The sequence below is a fragment of the Rhinopithecus roxellana genome, chromosome 10 (assembly GCF_007565055.1).
Source record: "Rhinopithecus roxellana isolate Shanxi Qingling chromosome 10, ASM756505v1, whole genome shotgun sequence".
Lineage (NCBI taxonomy): Eukaryota > Metazoa > Chordata > Mammalia > Primates > Cercopithecidae > Rhinopithecus > Rhinopithecus roxellana.
This window is the reverse complement of record NC_044558.1, coordinates 34999496-35022384: the sequence shown is the minus strand read 5'-3', so window position 1 is coordinate 35022384 and position 22889 is coordinate 34999496. Positions and strand designations below refer to the sequence as shown.

Sequence of the window (22889 nt, the reverse complement as noted above, 5' to 3'; positions counted from 1 at the left end):
TTCATACACTTCCTCCCCTCGAATAATAGTAACTACAGGTCTATCCAGCTGATTTCTGAGCATCTAAACCTTCCTGGGTTTTAAGCACTGTAACTAGAGTGGATATACCTCACCATGTTTATGAAGACCTAGTCATACCCAATGTTTATCTTATAGTTTCTCTCTGTTAAAAATCCTTATTTCCTTTCAGGTTGTTTGGGCAGATAGTTACAAAGTTGGCTGCGCAGTTCAATTTTGCCCTAAAGTTTCTGGCTTTGATGCTCTTTTCAATGGAGCACATTTTATATGCAACTACGGACCAGGGTAAGTGCCTGAATCAACCGGTTTATAGTAGACGCCCCCCAAAAAAACAAGAAAAAAATTATTTTAGCAGTATTCCTCTTCATTATAGAAAATCTGGATAATAAAGTATAAAGAAAAAAATAACATAACCCTTAATTCCTCTGCCCAGAGATATATTTCATTAACATTCTGGTACATTTTTCCTGGATAGAGAGAGAGTGTGCATCCTTTATATATACTATCTAAATACATACGCACACATTCTTAAGAGTGGTAAGACTAAGGCCGGGCGCGGTGGCTCAAGCCTGTAATCCCAGCACTTTGGGAGGCCGAAACGGGCGGATCACGAGGTCAGGAGATCGAGACCATCCTGGCTAACACGGTGAAACCCTGTCTCTACTAAAAAATACAAAAAAACTAGCCAGGCGACGTGGCGGGCGCCTGTAGTCCCAGATACTCGGGAGGCTGAGGCAGGAGAATGGCCTAAACCCAGGAGGCGGAGCTTGCAGTGAGCTGAGATCCGGCCACTGCACTCCAGCCTGGGCGGCAGAGCGAGACTCCGTCTCAAAAAAAAAAAAAAAAAAAAAAAAAAAAAAAAAAAAAAAAAAAAAAGAGTGGTAAGACTAAAATGTTTGTCAGGGACATAAATTGCATATGGTAATAAAATACCACAAAGTGGAAGAACTGATGTTATATTCATTGGTTTATTAAAACCTTGGCAATTTTATTCAATTTTCAAAACAATTAAATTCCTCAACTTATATAACCTATTTCATTTACTTTTGACAGTTGTTTTTATTTTATTTTTTTACTTTTTTATTTTTTATATTTTTTTATACTTTAAGTTCTAGGGTACATGTGTATAATGTGCAGGTTTGTTACATATGTATACTTGTGCCATGTTGATGTGCTGCACCCATTAACTCGTCAGCACCCATCAACTCGTCATTTACATCAGGTATAACTCCCAATGCAATCCCTCCCCCTTTCCCATAATAGGCCCCGGTGTGTGATGTTCCCCTTCCAGAGTCCAAGTGATCTCACTGTTCAGTTCCCACCTGTGAGTGAGAACATGCGGTGTTTGGTTTTCTGTTCTTGAGATAGTTTGCTGAGAATGATGGTTTCCAGCTGCATCTATGTCCCAAAAGGACACAAACTCATCCTTTTTTATGGCTGCATAGTATTCCATGGTGTATATGTGCCACATTTTCTTAATCCAGTCTGTCACTGATGGACATTTGGGGTGATTCCAAGTCTTTGCTATTGTGAATAGTGCCGCAATGAACATACGTGTGCATGTGTCTTTATAGCAGCATGATTTATAATCCTTCGGGTATATACCCAGTAATGGGATGGCTGGGTCATATGGTACTTCTAGTTCTAGATCCTTGAGGAATTGCCATACTGTTTTCCATAATGGTTGAACTAGTTTACAATCCTTGACAGTTGTTTTTAAAACAGATACTTGTTCCCACTTTGGGAAACAGGGAAAACACCTTCCTCCTGCTTTCTTTAAACTTACATATGTGCACCTGTGTCATACACATATTTAGAAAACTGATCATACTGAAAATATACATTTTCTATTTTTCACTTAAAATTATGCTGTGAAAATTTTCCCCTTAGCAAAATTTTAAGTGATTTTAATCTTAAAAATGATAGATTGTTTATATAATGCTTACACTGCTCTCAGCACTGTTAAAGTGCTTCACATATATTCATCTTCACTAAAAGTTTATGAGATGGGTCCTATTACTACCCGTTTGGCAAATGAGAACGGCAAGGCACACACGTGATGAGCAACCTGACCAAAGTCCTACAGTTAGTGATTATCACTGATGGACTTTGATCTGGCTGTCTGGCTCCAGAGTCCATGCTCTTGATGGTACCACAACAGTTTATCCTGTTGAAGAATTTAGATTGTTCACTATATTTTCTTTTAATATATGAACAACCTGGTACATTTAATCTTCAGTCACTTCTATTTCCCTATAATTCCTTAAGATACTAGCATGTAAAGACTGTGACCATTTTTGTTTTAAGTACGTATTGCCAAATTACATTCCACCATTCTATCAATTTGTATTCCATCATCAGTTCCAGGTATTATAATTTTTTAGTATTTTCTAATTTGATGGAAATGGCATTTCATTTGTTTTCTTTTGCATCTCTGTGATTACTAGTAATTATAAATTTCTTCACATAATTGTCTATTTATATTCCTCTTACTGTGAACCATGTAAGCTGACCATTTTTCTACTAGTTTTTCTTATTTGTAAAAGTTGTTTATATTTTAAAGTTTTTTAACCATTTGCAGTATATATAACGATCTTTAATTTGTTGCCTTTGGATTTTTTGATTCCTGGAGATTGGCTGAAAGCAAGCCATTTCCCTGAAGTAATGTGCAGAAGACATACTCAATATTCTGACTGACTGCTGTAGGTATGAAGGAGGAGACAAACCAAGCGTCATTCAGAAGATGACAGCTTTGACTGAATATCTCAGAGTTGGAAAATAAAGAAAACCCAGAAAAAACTAGACAATGCCAGTTAGACAAATTCAGTTAGTGGTAAATTTTCATAGGACTTTTTTTTTTTTTTTTTTTTTGAGACCAGGGTCTCTCGCTCTGTCACCCAGGCTGGAGTACAATGGCTTGCTAATGGTTCACTGCAGCCTTAACTTCCCAGGCTCAAGCAATCCTCCCAACTCAGCCTTCCTAGTACCTGAGACTACAGGTACACGCCACCATGCCCAGCTAATTTTTTGCAGAGACAGAGTTTTGCCATATTGCCCAGGCTGGTCTCCAACTTCTGGGCTCAAGTGATTCACCTGCCTCAGCCTCCCAGAGTGCTGGGATTATATGCATGAGCCACCACACCTGGCCTCATATGACATTTTTAATGGTTAAGATACAGTTAATTTACTGTGTGACGAATTAACTCTGAATCTGTTTAATCTCCAGTAGATCAGGATAACAGCACCTACCACTTAGAGTAGCTGTGAAAGTGACAAGAGAAGGCTTTGTAAAATACCAGGTATATATAATGCTTGGCAATGGTGAATGTTTTATAAGTATTCATGATTTTTATTCATTATGTCAAAGTACAAATGTAAATTTTCCTGGTTTAGACTCACTTATCTTCAGAGTTATAAACAATATTAAATTGTAAAACTTATAACCAAAGTTGTAATGCTTCCATAAAGACTAACTTCAAATATTCATTTATTCAACAAATATTTGTTTACTGAGCTCCAAAGGAGAATAAGGCAGTCTCTGCCTTTATGAGAGTAATATTTATGGGGCAAACAGATAATAAAAATACAAATAAAATAACTGCATCATTTTAGGGGCAATTAGGGGCAATTACAAATAATACTGTAATAGAAACTTTCAACAGGCAAGGCCCCTATTTAAAATAATCAGGGAAGGGCTTCCTGTGATATATTTAAGCTTAGCCATGAAGAATGAGAAGGAATCAGACATAAGAACTTCTGCAACAGCTGTCTAGTGGAGAAAAGAACAGCAAAACTTCCGTGAAGAAAAGTTTGGCAAGCTTAAATCACAGAAACCGGTGCCCTCGGTCTGCTAAACAGATGAAACGGGGGGAGGAAGGCAGTGCAGACCTAGCGGAAACTTTTAGATCACGGCGAAGTTTACATAAGAAGCCATTCGAGTATATTAAGCAGGGGAGGGATGAGACTTTTAAATTTGGAGATCAGTCTGGATGGAAAATGGATTAGAAGAGCAGAAAAGGTAAAAGAGACCAGTTAGGAATGTCCTCATTTCCCTTTGCCCTCTGAGGTATTATTTTCCTATATACAAAAAAAAAAGTTGTAGGCCCCCATTCCACATAATCTTAGGAAGTCCAGTATCCTCCTCAGTATTTCTGAGGATACCTTAGAATGGGGGCTAGAATGCTTAATCTTCCAGTTGCCTGTAACACTCTCCTCTTCATTTCCCCTGGGCACCATGAACAAGGGTATGGTGTATAACAGTTCTTTACTCAGAGTGGATTAGTGGAGGAGAGGATTATAGCACAGAAGAGGAAATAACTTTGACCACAAGATAGTGAAGATAGTACCAATATGCTTAGGCCATCACTGCCTTAGGGACCCTTACCCATATTTATCTTTTTCTTTAAAGATCCGTCTTCTGTCTTCCCCTGGGTCCCAGAACCCCAACCCTCTTCTCTCTCAGGCTGCCAGGGAAAACACTGAAATATCCTGTTGCTTTATTGTGCTGAATACTTTAGTTCCCACAGCCTTAATGACTCCCATCTAGACAAATCCAGGCCTTTCCAGTAGCATGTTTCTCCCGAGATGAATACTACCATTTCCATAGACCGCACCAACTGTCTTGGTTTTTAGCTTAAGTAGGATTTTTTACCTTTTCCTTTACAGTTTGGAATGCACAGCTAAGTATCATAAATGATTTTATTAAAACCATTCTAGAGCTTAAACCACTTAATAAATACTGTGCTTATTAACAATGAAAGACATTCCATTTATTAATGTCTATTTTGGACATCTTTTGAAATTGCTATCAGAATTGCTACTATATTACCTTTTTTCCATGGTGGAGAGTAAGCACAGGGCAAATTTAATTTCTGAAGCAACTTAAAATTTGGAGCAAAATGAGATAAGAACATATATTTGGGGTTGGAAATAAGGTGTCGTTATAAAGTTGTGTGTCTAAGGTGAGAGTTCTCAACTTTGGAGGTAATTGTAGAGTACTGGGGAAAGGAGGGCCATAAACTTCGATTAGAAAAAAATTGTTTTATTTTTATTTTCACTAACCTCTATTAAAAATAACATTTCCTTTCATTATGAATGAAGACAACACTCCACCATCATATTAGCAATCAATGCGATCTGACTTAGCAGTATCATTTTGTGAATATCATATTTTCATACCATATTTCAGTTGCTGCAGAGATCTCAAAATACAGTTTATGTTCATCACTACTTTGAAACTAGTAGCCCCCCGGTAGATCTTAATAGAGAAGCACATATTACTTTATCACAAATCTTGTTTTAAATATTTTGATAACTATTTCAATTTAATTGGTTTCCTTTATAATCCTATGTATTTTATGCATTTAACAACAAACTATGTTAAGAAAGAGCCCATAGGCTTCACCAGACTGCCAAAGGGTACGATTACACAAAAAAGTTTAGAACTTTTTCCAAAAGCAGAGTTCCAAAAAAATTTAGTGCACTGGCAGGTTCACTGAGATAAATGTGCAGCCTCTCACCATTACTACTATGAGGATATTTATGGGGATATAAAATGCTTGGATATTATTTCCCTTTCTAGTCTGTGACTTTGGCCAATTAATTACACTCTGTAACTCAGCCTCTAGCTATATAATGGGGATAAATACATAACAGTAACTTCCTCATAGGGTTTTTGTGAAGATTATTTCATTCAAGGTTGTTTAGAACAAAGACAAACACATGGTGAGTGCTCACTAATTAGTAGCTATTATTCATATCACATCTTGTATGTGAAAACAATTTGCACTTTAGAAATTCCCCCATACCATTATTTATTATTATTATTTTGGAGGGCACCAGCCAAATGGCTCCTATCCAGTGAAAATTATGGAGGGTTGACCAACTGAGAAGATTGAATGCGGGTCACCACAGCTTTTCTAAGATGGACAGTTTTTTGAATGGCAGTAATCATATAGGCCAGAGGGTAGGTAAAGAGAGGGAGCACAGCCCTGGAGTTAAATCCAGGTTTCCTCTGACTCTGAAATGTGTAAGTTGTGATTAAAGGCATCTTACATCTTTTGTCTCATCTGTAAAACAAACAATAACTTCCTCCCAGAGCTGTCACAATTAAATGGGGTACAGATTAAAACAGGTTCATAGACATAGATACATAGAATGAACTCTGCAAATATTAGCAGCTGTCCATTTCTGCCTTCCTGTCCTCACTTCTATGACCAACTCTGAACCTTTGTACTTTACTATTCTTCTGGATTTATTTAAAGATTCATAGTAAATTGCAATTTTAAAAAACTGAAAAACTCCTAATGGACATCCTTCTTCTACTTTACAGAGGCAATTACCCAACTTGGCCATATAAGAGAGGAGCCACCTGCAGTGCCTGCCCCAATAATGACAAGTGTTTGGACAATCTCTGTGGTGAGTAAAAGGAACAATCTACCAATAGAATAATGTAACAGTAACATGTAACTTTCTACAGAATTAACAGTGAAACCATGTTTTATCCTAACGGCTATCTTCAAGGAAACTGGCGTCAAGTAGCAATTAAACCAATGGCTTACTGTTCTAGGAATACGTTTTAAGATACATTTAAATGTGAAAATCACATTCTTTTTATTTAGTTCTCATTGGTCAAAAAAAAAAAAAAAAAAAAAAAAACCGTCAGAAACTGTAGACTAAGATTCCTAAGATTTGTTAATTTCAGCCAGATCAGAAGTAAGTAAAACAGGTCATCCAAACAAACAGAATTCTTTTTTTTTTTTTTTTTTGAGATGGAGTCTTGCTCTGTCACCCAGGCTGGAGTGCAATGGTGCAATCTTAGCTCACTGCAACCTCCATCTCACGGGTTCAGGCGATCTTCCTGCCTCAGCCTCCCAAGTAGCAGGGATTACCACACCACCATGCCCAGCCTGGCCACATGGTAAAACTCCCCTCTACTAAAAATACAAAAACTAGCTGGGTGTGGTGGTGGGCCCCTGTAATCCCAGCTACTCAGGAGGCTGAGGCAGGAGAATCACTTGAGCCCGGGAGGTGGAGGTTGCAGTGAGCAGAGATCGTGCCACTGCACTCCAGCCTGGGTGACACAGTGAGGGTCTATCTCCAAAAAATGAAAATAAAGCTGCAACATGGCACTTTTTATAAGCCGGATAGCATTTAATGAAGAAGTGTAGAACCTGCATGCAGGTAAATTTCCAAGGATGTTTTACTAAACATCCAAGCAAAATTTTGCTTTGTGATTTTGAAATATTAGTAATTGGCCAAGAGTTTATTTCTGGTTCTTGTTCTAGATACAAGTCCTTCCATCCCAGTATGTTTTTATTTTTACCATGGTGTGAAGGGGAAACTTCTATTAAGCTGTGCAAATCCTGTGGTACTTTTGTGTCCATATTTGTAACAAACTTGAACTCAGAGCAGCCGGGCTAGAGTAGGGTGCTTAGAATAGCAGAAGGACAGAGTGGGCCAAGTTTCACTGCATGAAATTTAGTTTAGAAAAAAGTGTTCCATTGCTCACATGTTTTCTAAGGTCCCTTCCAGGCCTAAAATTATAAAATTTTACCTATTAAACTGCTTGTTCTCCTCCTTCCCATTTAATGTTGAATACTAATCTTTACACACAACAGTACTTTTGCAAAGTTTTCTGAGCCATTTTTCTTCCAGTCCATTCTTTATTTCACTCATATCACTCTTGTGAAGAAAACTCAGTTAACATGTAGCCACAATGCAGCTAATATCAAGGTATCAACATATATTCACTGAATTCTTTTCACATTGCTGTATTACGCCCTTCAAAACATATATATATTTCTTCCTTCCAAGTTAACCAGTATACATAAGGGCTAAAACTTTGGATTTTAGAACCAGTATGCCAAGTTTCGGTGCAATTTCCAGTTCGACCACTGTGACTCTGGGCAAGTTTCTGCTTCTATTTTTTCAATGAAACAGTCCAATGAAAAAAATAAGTTTCCCTTTAAAAATTTAGGCAATTAGTAACACTACCACCACCACAATGACAAAAATACTTCTGGTTTTAGCTTTTGATCTTTGGTGATCTAACTTGAGATGATCTTTAATCTTGGGGAATAACATTTAGAAGATTAAAGCTTTAGTCCAATAATGAAAACCCTTGGACTCTTGAGAAAACACATGCTAACTTGTGTTTATAAGATGTGAAACTCGTTACTCATTTATTTCAGATAAGTGCTCTTACAGATTGATCTTGTCACTAATTTCCTATTCTCAAAGTTAGATTTATGTAATTTGTTTTCATGTAACTTTAGGCTTACTTGAAAGTATTCTACTCTTCGCACTAATACTGAATAAGTAAGATGTGACTAAAAAACTTAAGGATCACCATTTGACCTTTTATAAGCTCTGATGAAGGTAAAGGTTAGAGGATAAAAGCTTTTATTTAACAGATTCCATCTCAGACAAATTATAGCTAGCACTGGAGCATAAATTCCTTCATGGTCTCCTAGATATGCTGGTAGTTCAACAAATACCCTTGGACGCCAAATCAGGACTGTTTTAAAAATGTGCTGGGCATAGTAGTGGTACATAAGATGATTTTAGCTAGTTCACAGATGTACATTTGTTTCAATAGTTGAATATTGAACATTTAAAATATATATATATATAAGAAAAAATAACTACAACATCACACTCTTGATTTCATGGACTAACTGCCAAGAAAAGTGAGGGTAGCATCTTTACAGTAATTCACCACAGACAAAGCCTACTCACAGGTATGAAGACCAGGGATGCTCACAAGTGCCCAGAGGACCAGATGATTGATGGGTTCTACCATGAGCATCTATTAGCGACTGCTGCAGAACTGCTGTGGAAACGGTTTCTATTTCATAAAAGAAAGTATCCAGAAGGCTAAAGGCAGTTGTGGAATTTATTTCTTCCCAGTGCTCTGAATGTCAAAATTTGAATAAAGCTCAGGGAAAGGAGCGGTGTAATTAATGACTTGATAGCCAAACATCGTAATGATGAGTTAGTGACATACTAGATTGGATGAAAGAGAGGTCACTGTCTTTTTATTATGGACTCATCATAAACAGTATCACTCTTCTCAGGAAGAAACTTATTTTTAGAAATAATTTCTAATATTTTTTATTTTTTAAATTTTATTACCTGCTAGTTACATGTAAAGTGATTTTCCATTTATAGCAATGGTATAGTTTCCTTTCTATAAAAGGTTTATATAAAAAGTCAACTTAAAAATACCAAGTTAATTCAGTCAGTTCAAAAAATTTTGAATAAACTTGGAAAGTCACTGCAATAAAGCCAAAACCAAAGCCAGTTAATGGTTACAATTAAAGATTTAGCTTTTTAAAATAAAACCCTCACCTGTATGAACCCTTTTAATTTTTTTTCTTTCTTCTCCCTAATTTTACAGTTAACCAACAGCGAGATCAAGTCAAACGTATGTACATCAATCTTAAATTGTTTCATTAAGAGCTACGTGAATTCTGTCAGTGCAGTATGAAGAACAATGTCTAAGAGGATATTCTATGTTTGTTTCACAGGTTACTACTCTGTTGTGCATCCAGGCTGGCCCATATATCCACGTAACAGATATACTTCTCTCTTTCTCATTGTTAATTCAGTAATTCTGATACTGTCTGTCATAATTACCATTTTGGTACAGCACAAGTACCCTAATTTAGTTCTTTTGGACTAATACAATCCAGGAAAGAAAAAACCCAAATATCAACCTTATTCAAATACGGCTTTTTTTTTAAACCAATAACAGTGAATAACAATTAGGTGTAATTCTATTTTAAAACATTTCAGAAAAAAGTGTATGTTGCAGCCATACTCTTACTCAAAAGAAGAAACTTCCTAACTATCAGATAAACTCATCTTTACTTCCCACTTTTCTATAAATAAGCATTGTTTACAGGTTGCCACAGGTGGACTTTCAGTAAGTAACTTAACCCATGTTTCAGCTTCTAAATCTGCAAAATGAGCAAGGTACAGTAGCACTTTTTAAGGTGATTCTTAGTAACTCCAGTAGCCATTATTACTTTTTAAATATCTGGTTTTCCCTGTTCTCTTGCAACCTGATGTCTTTCTGGTTTACCACTTCCCCAGATTCAGAACAGAGGAGTAACTAGGGGATCTGATTTTAGAGGCCTTAATTTTCTGTTCATGGACTGTTAAAAGTAAAACCAAATTTTCAAAAGGGATAAACCTAAATATTTGTTTGTTATCATTAAAGGGAGCATCAAATGCTAGGACATCATTATATCTGAAGACTAACCAATGGCATCAGACACTGGATTTAATGGATAATCACAATGGTCGTAATGTATACAAAGACAAATATACCACTTTCTAGTACAAAATTTTCAAAAAACACAATAATATAATAATTTATAAAGAACACTCTTCTATGAACAACCACTACCAAAACAAAACCCTCAGAAAATTTCTCACAAATAAGGCAACTAATGCCTGGTATCTCAAAATCCTTTACAAAAGGAGATAGTTCTAGTCAAGGAGTTTGGGGTATGTTACTTTTTTTTCTTCTTTTTCTTTTCATCTGCCTCCATCTTCAGTGCAATTTCTTCAGCTGTAAGGGCTCCCAGTTTCTTATTCTTTGCTTTCTTAACCTTTTCCTTGATGCTGGCCACATCAATTTTAGTTTCAGTAGAAGCTAGACAAATTAAAAGCACAATACATGTAACACTTTAGATGTTACCAAGTAAAACAAAGAATATATTTTAAAGCAGTAACTTCAGAGTCCTCTTATAATTGAAAAATCACAGTATAAAATATAAAAACACCTGCCTAAAGGAGTCAGAAATTTATTCAGACTAATAAAACCATAAAATACTTTAATACATAAAAATGGCATGATTGATTGAACCAATTACTGGATTCAACTATATTAAGACTATTTCCTTAAATCCTACTTCAGACTAAATTATTTTACCTACATTCTTTTCCATATTTTGGAACTTCTGAGTTCTCATTATTTTCCATCTTGCACATTAAAATAATTTACATGTATCCCTTCTCAGTAAGTTTAATCAGCTAACCATAAGCTACAGGTCAAAATCTACTTCCTCTAATACCAAAACAAAAACTTAAAGTTTTCCAAATATTAATTCAATGAATGACTAATAGTATTCTATTTAACAAGAGTTTGCTGTATTTAACAACATTTTGGTAATAAAGACAATTTGGGCGTATTTGGAAGTTCCCCTAACAGGACCCAACTATCTAATCAATGACAAAAGTAAGAGCAAAACAGAGAAAGGAAGCAGTGAAAAAGAATGCAACTTTTTCTTACTATTCAAAGTACAGTATCACAGCATAAAAGAATCATAAGATAAAACATCATAATGTACAAACTATCCAGCAACCTGAGAAGCACAGAGCGTTAAAGCCTCCACCGTGTGAAGAAACTACATTAGGTTAACTAGCTATTGAGTACCTTCAAAGCACTCAACTGACAGGTTGTACAAACTGGAAATTATAATACTTATGACATTTTTACCTTTCATATAACCAATAATCTACCACAGAATACAGTATTTTTAAAACTATTAACAAGCAATATGTTAAATAATGTATTATATCTGTTTGTTTCTGACCAAGTCTGTACAATATTGCTGGGGTGCCCTCTCCCCTCAGTGTCACTGTTCACTTTGGAGGGTTACTTTAGGAAGAGGACAACAATATTGCTGGGGTGCCCTCTCCCCTCAGTGTCACTATTCACTTTGGAGGGTTACTTTAGGAAGAGGACAACAATATTGCTGGGGTGCCCTCTCCCCTCAGTGTCACTGTTCACTTTGGAGGGTTACTTTAGGAAGAGGACAAGTGTTACCACAGGGGGGAAAAATGCAGAAGAGAGGATGCATCAGAATGAGACTAGAAATGTTATGAGAATGTTTTCTCTTAGCGTCTTTTAAATACTAGGTTAGTGGGAAAGTGATTGCAGTTTCTGCCATTTAAAAACCACAATCACTTTCACACTAATAGCTCCTGAATAAGACCTGTCAGTGTCCTTTAGTCCAAAGTGATGAGAAATCCATGTTACCAATATAGAAGCCAAACTCTAAGCCAAAATCACAGAAAGAGAAGAAAAAGTACAACTTCTGATAATTCCTCTTTGAGAGGCATGAGAGCAGAGCTCAGAGATCATCTTCTTGCATTTCCACAGAAGATGTACTGGCTGCCCTGGGTTTGTATCTTTCACAACAAAGAGTCTTTCCTAAGCACAGACCAGAGGTCAGGAGAGGACTGTCAATCCAGTTCACACTGAAATAGGCATTAGCTGCCTCTAAAGTCCTTAGGATCAGTAATTAATGAAATGCTAAGAGAACTGATGAAAACATACGATAATTTCTTGAAGAGATTCCGACAAATTCACTATGGGTTTACTTTTCATAATTAATAAAGACTTTTACATCACAGAAAGCATTACCTTCCTTAGGTTTCACAATTGGTTTTTCTTTAGGTGGAATAAATGCTTTGTTTCTTTCCTCTTGTTTCTTACTGATGGCTTCTGCTTGTTTAGCCTACATTAGTAAATAAAAAATACGTTAGTTAAATGTATTTATAGTTAAATAATTCAAGTATCTATGAACTTTGCTATTAATATTGTGAGCTAGACATAAAGTACCTTTATTGCTTCCATTTTCTGCCGCTTCTTCTGATTCGCCTTCAAGAAGTATTCACCACTAGCCAATTCTTTATCAATCTGTTGAAAACAGTATTTACAATTACATCAGAAATAATGTAGAGGAGAAGTCATGTCCTAAGCAAGTCACAATATCCTTAGGGTAAACACAATGGGGTCAAACTGATTTATTAATAAAAATGGTAGTGACATAAAGGAAGCAGAGTCTAAGCTCAGGGGAATACATACACAAAAGTGTGGAGGTAGGAAAGCACCTCCATGGAATATAACCCAGAGGAGTTCAGGGATACAGTATGGAAGGTCATTGATTCAGAAAAGTGTGAGAAGAAACTGGAGAGTTTTGGGAAAATTTGAAGAAGCTTCAATGGCAGACAAAGTAGGAGGGATAAGATTTAGAAATGACTGTGGGTTTCCGAGAAGACTGAAAAGACCAAAGCACAATTTTAATGGAGAGGAATGAGGAATAGATGAGAGCCTGGAATAAACGTAGTGGCATGCAGAATAAAAGCCAGAACGATCAGGAATTGGTGACTAATTAGCAAAAGCAATAGCTTATTCATTCAATACAGCCAACATGTAAAATGTGTATAACCGACCTGTTTCCCACTTATACAGCATTATTATATCTAAGGCACTGTTCTAAGCTCTTTACAATTATTCATTTAATCCTCATTAACGATTCTTTTTTTTTTTTTTTTGAGACGGAGTCTCGCTCTGTCGCCCAGGCTGGAGTGCAGTGGCCGGATCTCAGCTCACTGCAAGCTCCGCCTCCCGGGTTTACGCCATTCTCCTGCCTCAGCCTCCCGAGTAGCTGGGACTACAGGTGCCCGCCACCTCGCCCGGCTAGTTTTTTGTATTTTTTTAGTAGAGACGGGGTTTCACCATGTTAGCCAGGATGGTCTCGATCTCCTGACCTTGTGATCCGCCTGCCTCGGCCTCCCAAAGTGCTGGGATTACAGGCTTGAGCCACCAGGCCCGGCCTTAACGATTCTTTAAGACAGGTATTATCATTACTCCCATTTTAGGTATAGGGAAACAAGTACAGATGGGATAAATAACTTGCCCAGTCACATAATGAATAAGTAAGAACAAGTCAATCGAGACATCACTGTTTCAAGAAGCTTACACAGCTAAGGAAGAAAGATAAGTCAATTAACTCCAAGAAAGGGTCATAAGAAGTAAGGCAGCTGTTACGGAAGCATGGTTTAATGACTGCATCACTCCCCTTTCCCTGCAACTACTATCAACTTCCTCCATGATCCGTGACTTCCATTGTTTTTTCACTATGATCATTTTTCCCATCAATCATCAAATCTTCCCTGAAAGACTCCAAACATGGTTGTGGAAAAGAGACACATAGAAATCAGTGAGTTCACATGCTGAGCAGAAGTAGAAAAGGAAGGCTTTAGGATATAGCCAAGGAAGGGAATAATGAAGCAAGAACCCCCAGGAGATAGGTGAAGATGGAATTCAAAGGACACATAGAAAAGGCTGATGCAGGCAGAAGAAAACAGACGTGAGAGAAGAGGAAACAGAAAGGGGTTCTTATCTGGTGGTCTCAAGTATTTCAATAAAATGCAAAGTCATATGCTAAACGTGGAAGGGCACTGAGAGAATTAAGAGGAAACATGAATTTTGAATGAATTTAATCCAAAGATAAAACTTTTTTTTTTTTTTTTTGAGACAAAGTCTTGCTCTGTCGCCCAGGCTGGAGTGCAGTGGCTGGATCTCAGCTCACTGCAAGCTCTGCCTCCCGGGTTTATGCCATTCTCCTGCCTCAGCCTCCCGAGTAGCTGGGACTACAGGCGTCCGCCACCTCGCCCGGCTAGTTTTTTTTGTATTTTTAATAGAGACGGGGTTTCACCATGTTAGCCAGGATGGTCTCGATCTCCTGACCTCGTGATCTGCCCGTCTCGGCCTCCCAAAGTGCTGGGATTACAGGCTTGAGCCACCACGCCCAGCCTAAGATAAAACTTTCTCTAACCTAAGTTGGTAGCCACGTTATAGAGAAGAAGTCAAGTTTTTAGACTTATCCAAGTTTTAGAGTTTTGCTGAGAAGGTGTGACAGAAGTAAAATGGGGCATGAATCAAAACAATGATGTGCAAGAACAAAATGGCAACTGGTCATGGTGGGAAAGGAAATGAAGCAGAAGACAGCTGACAAAATGGAAAGGAATCATAACTTAGAAAACTGGTGGGTGTTAAAATTTAAGATTGCAGAACTAGAACAATCATAGAGCATACAGTCACAAGAATGTTGCCAAAGCAGAGAAAAGAGTACTGCAGACTAAATTGTTGAACTTTTATCCATGGAACATTTACAGTGGCTACAGGGACACAAACCGCCTGAATGCAGTTTATAATCAATGTGAAGGCCCCACTGCACACCCCCATGCACACAACTCACAATATACCTATTTATATTTACCCTCAGTTTCTTATAGCTCTGCACACACACACGCAATATATATATATATACATATCCCACCTGAAATAACCTTCAATAAAGTTTCCGACCAAATACACTAAAATCGATTTCCCTTCATATAAAGTTCAACATCTAGTACTAACCTGACTTTCTGGCTGTGGTGGTGGGAATGGCGTATATTCTTTCTTAACAGTTTTTTTCTTTGGTTCCTTGCGTTTATTCACATTTTTATGTTTGAACTGCGGCAAAAATCTCTCCCAACTTTGTGATCGTAATTCAGAATCTTTTGCCAGCTCTCTCTTAATCATTAAGCTCTTTAGTCATGCAACAAAGTAAAAATTTTTACTTTCCAAAGTCACACATTTATCAAACTCAGACATAAATATTGCTTCTATAAATAATAAAACAGTTCCTAGTTTCTTTGGTGAAATTAAACCAATCACATAAGGAAAAAGATAAGTTATCACAAACATGTATAATTATTAGAAAACCATTAGAAATTACAAAATGCAGAATTCTTAAAATGAGATGAAAATAAAACTGACTTTTCAACTATTATTTCATTAAAACATTTATAATTCAACTTATAAAAGCAGGGAGGGTTCTTAATTAGCTGATATTCCCTGCAAGCAGGAAGTTTTCAGTAGCAACTGAAACATCATAGAAAAAGACAAAAGTAAACGTTCTCGTGATTACAGAAAACCAATACTTTCACATTTCCCTATTCCATTTAAATTTTAGACCTTGGAACATCAGAGGATACAAACCAGGGATCAGACATATAGCTTTGTTTTTATCCGCAATATCCCAGTGTAACTCAGAATCACTTTCCCCCTAATCTAACAGTGACTTCATAACTTAAGTTTATCAAATTTAAGTAGATTGCTCAACAAACCCATCATAAAATAGTTCTATAGTTCTATATACCATGGTTACATTTCCAAGAATAATCAAACTTTGTGCACACTGGGATGTAATGGATCTCTCTCAAAGGGGCTACAATTTGAGTGTTAAATTCAAAAAAAGGTTTTAATGCAACATGAGATATTCCAGATTTTAATAGAAAAAGGCAGAATTCTGAAAGATCTTATCTTTAAATATATGGGTGTATAATCTAAGAAAACTGAATTCTGTGAAGCTTATTTTCATTGATTAGAACTATATAACACATTACACACTATCCCCTTCAGTAGTATTTGCACTGTGCTCCATAGAGAGCTTCCAAGAAGTACCTACAAAACTGGGGTAGAGTTAAGTAGGCTGAATTCTACCCCTAATTTACCCAAAATAGCTCTGCTTTATCTGTTTGTGCATTAGAATTTCATAAAACATTTAATTTCAAGAAAGGATTCTGTAGCTAAAAGAAGTATGATAATCACTGGTACAGTTACATATAATTACCACTCACTTTAATGTTATAAATTGGATGAATATTCTTCATAGTATCTAGGACTACTTTTCTAACCTGAAATTTGCAAAGAAAAATGAATTAGTCACAAGGATTTTAATGAGCTATGGAGAAGAGGATAAATACTGCAAAATATCTAATCAAGCAATGGGTATCAAATTAAATAATTTAATTAAATAATTAATCTAGACCTTTCATGGAGGCAGTCAAACCTCCCTTGAATACAATACAGTTTCTCGATTACTGCTAAAATGTAGCACAGAGAACTAATACAACACTGTATAGCAAAGTGATTTAGGAAGAAGAGGGCTGGAATACAAGGACCGACACCGCATACAGGAAGGTCACTTTCCTGTTCCAGCTTTCTCATTTGTAATATAAAGATAAAATCATATACCTCAAGACTCTATTGTAAGAATTAAATATTTTAAAGACTTTATAAAACTAAAGTATTCAATATACTTAATTATTGCTCCATGAGAAAAGAGCAGACAATTTATGACAAAAAGGGCCAATAGGATTACTATTAAAGGCCCTGGAAAGGAAGCACAACCTCACAAGCCAGATCCAGACAGTAATAGTACCAAAAGGAGTTAACAGAAATAGCATTTGCTCCACAGATTTTCTCACATTTAAAAAGTTAAAATGTTCATGAAAAGTTATTAAACATTATACTAAAATTCAAACAAAAGAAAATATATCTTGAAGAAAAGTTTTCAGAGTGTGACCTCTACTGGCTGTATACACTACTGCAAATAACTGGATTTTTGCTCAATTTTCCCGTCATTTGGGCATATGTGACTATTCCATGTTTTTCATATGTGCTACAGACTGAAGATCTTAAATGCTCATTTAAATGTTATAGTGGGAGGAGTAATAGTGTGTGGACCTTCTAATTCAGAAATGGATGTCTCCATAGTTGCCAAAGTTGGCCAAAACATGTTAGGGTCCAGAAATGATGATTCCCTTGAATTATATGACATAAAAAGTATTTACTAATGGGAAATCAAAGCACATTCTAAAAAAATAAAATTATAAAGCATTATCCAATAAACTATATTATAACCAAATTATTTGTTCTCTGCTAAAAATGAATTGAACATAATACATAGTTCTCACCTCTTTTAAGCCACTAAAAGGTCCAATGGCTGAAACTGTGTTTCCCTGAACCATAATGTAACAATTAGTTAAGAGTTCCAATGCCTGTATCAAGAGATCAGGTTAAAATTCATTACTCTGCAAAATTATTAAGGGAGAGACTCAAGTTTTCCACTAATAAAAAAATACCTTCAATGTAGATCCTTTGGGACCAATAAGCCGTTGTCTTCGTTTTACAAATCTCTCTTTATTCCTTACTAAAGAACCTATTTTAATGATGTCACATGCAACATCATCCTGAAGAATTCGTACTGCCTTTTGCAAAAAAAAAAAAAAGACATTATCAACATTTTTTACAATTACATTTATTTCCCAAGCCCATGCTATTGTTATCTAAGCACAAATACGAAAACTTGATGGTGGAAGGAGGAAAAGATGGGCTATTACAGGTTAACACTGATGCAAACAAAGTCTCTGTAATTTTAGATTTACCTGTTCAAATGAAACACTCCTTGCTAACAGTTTTATCAGATCTCTTGCCCTAATGATGATATATGGATCAAAAGTCTTCTTTGTAGTACAAACAGTCATGCTGCCTTCGATCAGGTCCAGGGTTGCATTAACATGCTACAAAAGGAAAGAGCAAATAAGCAGTTGTCTAAAAATGAGTTTATTTTTAGATAAATATAAAGCCTATCCTAACCAACCTATTAATTTCTGTCACCTCTCAATTCCTATCAATTACTTCCCTGAAGAAGCTAGGTAGTTAAGTATAAATAATGAATACTCAATTACTTTCACATTTTACAGACTATAAGAAACTGGAGCAATTGAAACCATTTACACTTGGTTTTAGAATACTTTGTACCCACTGGAATATAGATTGCCTCTAATTTTAAAATTCTAAATCAAACAAACGGGGTCATACTTAAAATCTCACTAAGATAAAAATGTAAAGCTGTACAGCTTCCCTATTCTGGACCCAGCTCCAGTCTACCATCTGCTCCATTGGGTAATAATTGACTTTCCCTTTCAAACTTTTTTTATAGCTAATTAGGGGACTAAACACTAAGTAAAAGCAAATTAACACAGTTTCAGAAAAAAGCAATGATTAGAAAACTTAAGCATTAACTTTCAACAGGAAAAAACAGATTTCAACAAAGCAAATTAAAATGCTATTTTCTCACTTGTGAGCATAATCTCAAGAATATTTCAACATAGTTAAGTGATGAACAATTCAATATATGGTTGGGTCTCTATGAGTTTACAAAAAAAAAAGAGCTCAATCCCAGACGCAGCTATAAAACACAACCTGCAGCTTGCTGAGCCACCTTCACCCACAATGGCACAACCAACTCCAGAGCAGTTCCACAGTGAGAAACACATTTTATATCACAACCTAATAAATGTACACACACACACACTACTAAGCCAATATGAAAAAAACATACTTTTACCATGTGATATGTCATTTTCTAAAGGCTCCTTATAGCCATTAAATTGACTTCTCAATACACTAATGGGTTTCAATACCCAGTTTGGAAAAAAAAATGCAGTTATCTAGGGGCATAGCATCAGCAATAAACATGGAAAAGTTGGACACATCCACATCTTCCGTTTAAGATGAAAAGTAATCCAATTAGAAACACGACTCAGCTCAGACTGGGACAGATAACATGACAACTATCATGGCCTGGAGCAGGCATTCTGAAATTGGGACTTCACAGGTGAATTTCAGACAGTTGTGAAGCTCCTAAAATATTAAAGGTATGCAAATTTTTCAAAGTAATTTATTACTCATAAAATTAAAAACAAATGAACATTAGGTAAGAAGAAAATGTACCTAAATAGTTTAAAATACCAAAGGAACCAAAGGAACCAGCTGTGTTAGCACCATTAAAAAAATCAGCATACATACACTTAAAGGCATAAGCAAGAGCAAAGTCTCAAATAAATGTATTATTATAAGATACACATACATGTTCATTCAAGGCTTTCTGCACCAATGGCCAACACTCTTTCAGGTAAGCTTCTCTGTACTTTGGGAACAAAGTTGCGAAACTGCTCTCCTCCAAAAGTCCTCTGGGATTGTCCTCTTTGGAAAAAGCTGGTTCCTTCCAACCATCGGGAACAGTAAGGAGCTCTGATTCATCTACAGAAAGGAAAAAATTTATACATCACATTTTAACTGTCTTTTGGACACTTTATGAACATCCTATGCACATATTCACAAGCTTTCCAGTACTCCTTGCATTTCCTTTTCCCCGCTTTTTATATGATTCAAGAGTCGAAGAACATTCCTCTGTCATTTTCAATTCACTGTATTAAAATTATCTGTACACACTTCAGTTGCCTCATAAGACAAAGTTCCTTAAGAGCAGAATCCCTCTTCATGCCAGTTGGCATATGCCAGACAGTGGGCACTCCAGAAACGTGTACTGCATTACACTATCATAAAACTGAAGATCTCAATGCCATTTTGTTTAGTATTTTAAATACAATTAACCTTTCTGACTTTCCTGGAGTGTATGGAACCTGGGTGTGTGTGTTTGTATACAACTTCTGAAAGAGGATTCTAGTTTATCTTTCAGTTAATAATCTCTGGTAATTATAGATTTTCCTAAGCATTTTGAGTGCCTTATTTCCACACGCCTTTCATAACTATAAAAGGTAGAATGTGTATTATTATTCTCATTTTACAGAAGATGGTCTAAAAAGGCTAAGAGACTTGCCTAAGGGAACACAAAGCTGACTCTGCCTGGGACTCCTTTCACTACAAGAAAATGCCTAAGGGCCATAAATTATCTTCTGAATCATGTATTTTAAAAACTTGGTACTGAATTTTAAGAACTCCTTAAATTCAACAGCTATACTCTAATTCAGTTACACTAAAAGGTATGCTCCATAGACTTGCAGTATCAGCATAAACTGTTAAGTCTGTCAGAAATGCAATTATTGGGCCCCACTCCAGACCTACTGAATCAGAATCTCTTCGATGAGGGACAGAAGTCTGTGTTTTACCATGCTCAACAGGAGACTCTTAAGCACAGTAAAATTTGAAAAGCAGGGCATTACCCTATGTTATCAACCTCAGACAGGTAAACTTTCTGCTTATACTCACATCCACTTTTCTATTTCTATTTCTGGTTCAAATCACAGACAATTGGCTAGTCTTCATATAAAGGACTCTCCAATGTTCTTTAAAGAACACAAATTCCACAAAAGTGATTACTTATATATTATATACATTTTTTTTTTAAGACAGGGCCTTGCTCTGTCACCCAGGCTGGAGTGCAGTGGCTCCATCCCAGCTCACTGCAGCCTGGACCTCCTGGACTCAAGCGATCTATTCTCTTGCCTCAGCCTCACAAGTAGCTGGTACTACTTGTGAGGCTGATTAATTTTTGTATTTTTTTTTTTTTTTTTTGTAGGGAAAGGGTTTTGCCATGTTGCCCAGGCTCGTCTCCTGGGCTCAAGCAATCCTCCCTCCTCAGCTTGCCAAAGTGCTGGGATTGTAGGCATGAGTCACTGCAACTGGTTACTTACAATGCTTACCTGACCAAGTCCCTATCCAATTTAAACACTTCAAAGGCTATGGATCAATTTTTTTAAAGTCCCCACTACAACCTCAGAAAAAAAACTGACAAAAGAAACACACAGGATTTTCACAATTAAGGAAGCCCCAAAACATGTGAAAAGATACGCAACCTCATAGGTGACCAGAAAATGGAAATTAAAACTGCAACCAGATCCATTTCACACCTACCAAAATGACAGAAATTCAAAATTCAGATAACACCATGTATTCATATGAATGTAAGGCAATGAGAACTTTCGTCCACTGCTAGTGGGAACAAAACTGACACTAGCACTTTGGAAAAAGGTTAGCATTACTTACACACACCCTACACTTCAGTGACTCCAATTCTATGTTCACATCCTAAAGAAACCCTTGAACATGTTAACCAGAAGACATGTACAAAGATGTTTTAGCAGTACTGTTTATAATTGCAAGCAATAGGAACAATCCAAATGTCCACCAACTGTAAAATGAAAAAAAAAATTGGGGTATTTTCATACAAGGAAACACCACATAACAGTGAAAAGACTAAAACTACACCTACAAGTACCACCCTGTTTGAAAAACAAAGCTAAATCTAAGACACAGAAAAATGTATACGGTCCACTTTCATGTATATAAAATTTAAAAAGAGCCAAAATTAAGCCACTTCGTGACTACAAGAAGAGGAAGAGAATGCAACACAATTCAGAGTGGTTACTTCTGATACAGGAAAAGAGAATATGATCTGAGAAGTGCACGTAAGGGTTTGAGGGGTATGGTAATGCTCTATTTTACTTAACAGTCTGAATGCTAGTTTCTTGCATGGTTTTATTAAACTATATATAAGTTGTATCCTCTGCTATGTACGTTACATAATCATTTAATGAGCAACAACAAAGAAACCTTGAATACTTTCCCAATGCATCTAAATTGAGAGTTCAGTGTTTTTAACACTTCCTATGAGCCTGGTTGAACAGATCCCCAGGCTATTTCTGACTTCTCTGTCATTCATACTGAAGAAAACGGGTAAAACCAGACTACAACGCAGGAGTTAACAATTAAAAGGTAGCACAACCTAAAGAGTAAGGGCTGTGTCGTCTAGTATTTTAGCAATCTGACAAACAAGAATTGATAAATCTTTCAAAATGTCTTTACTGACAAACTAGAGCTAAGGACATGTCAGATAGCTCCTTTCCCCATATCTCACCCCATTATCAGGGTCCACTCCTGTATATCAGAACTACCTGCTCCCACCTCACCCTATTCCTCAATGACTTTCAGTCCCCTGTAGGCTACAAGGTTCCGAGGCGCCCTCGGCATTTTCTTAATACTCATCCTTTTACAGAAGACGTATTCCGCAATGGCTTCGCTCTGGGGACCCTTTAGCAAAAGGAATGACTTAGGAACACGTGGGTGGCATCATATCGGCCAGTCGTTCCTGTGGGCCCGGCCAACAATCTTTTCAGCGATTATTCTGGTACTCAAATACACAGCACAGGCTCCAGGTGGTTTTATAAGTCCACAAGGAACGAGAAAAAAAATCGCAACTCAAAGTCCACAAACCCCAGCCTTCGGTTCCCACATAACATCACCTTGGTTCTCCGGCTTTGGCTTCTGGTTACGAAATTCACTTTTTCCAGCCCCCTTTTCTCGCCGCTCTAACGAGGGAGACGCCATTTTCAAGCTGCTTCCGGTGACGCCGGAAATGAACCTGTTCTGA

General features: G+C 36.6%; 2 protein-coding genes across 3 annotated transcripts in view; one reads left to right on the top strand and one right to left on the bottom strand.

Annotated features, from left to right (window-relative positions):
* The window catches only part of GLIPR1 (GLI pathogenesis related 1), a 22139-nt gene extending 9551 nt beyond the window's left edge, over positions 1-12588 (top strand). The window contains exons 3-6 of the mRNA XM_010362646.2: positions 191-303; positions 6350-6435; positions 9419-9445; positions 9549-12588. Of these exons, the coding sequence (XP_010360948.1) occupies positions 191-303; positions 6350-6435; positions 9419-9445; positions 9549-9703 (381 nt within the window). The 3' untranslated portion in view covers positions 9704-12588. The remainder of the gene's footprint in view (positions 1-190; positions 304-6349; positions 6436-9418; positions 9446-9548) is intronic.
* KRR1 (KRR1 small subunit processome component homolog) lies at positions 7671-22889 on the bottom strand. 2 transcript variants are annotated; one of them, XM_010362647.2, is made up of 10 exons: positions 22762-22889; positions 19587-19759; positions 18100-18234; positions 17797-17922; positions 17629-17712; positions 16510-16566; positions 15245-15415; positions 12656-12733; positions 12458-12551; positions 7671-10681 (listed from the first exon to the last, which is right to left on the bottom strand). In XM_010362647.2, exons 1-10 carry the CDS (start codon positions 22844-22846, stop codon positions 10539-10541), a joined length of 1146 nt encoding a protein of 381 aa, XP_010360949.1. In that variant the 5' UTR covers positions 22847-22889; the 3' UTR covers positions 7671-10538. The 2 variants fall into 2 exon arrangements, with proteins under 2 accessions (XP_010360949.1, XP_010360950.1); XM_010362648.2 differs by lacking the exon at positions 17629-17712 and having other exon boundaries at positions 10280-10681.

Excerpts from the sequence above, each read along its gene's own strand:
- KRR1 (XM_010362647.2), bottom strand. The coding sequence starts at position 22,846 with ATGGCGTCTCCCTCGTTAGAGCGGCGAGAAAAGGGGGCTGGAAAAAGT. Across the intron at positions 12,734-15,244 it reads CACCACAGCCAGAAAGTCAG|ATTGATAAAGAATTGGCTAG; the intron begins GTTAGTACTAGA and ends TGTTTTCAACAG. Across the intron at positions 12,552-12,655 it reads AGAAAATGGAAGCAATAAAG|GCTAAACAAGCAGAAGCCAT; the intron begins GTACTTTATGTC and ends TTACTAATGTAG.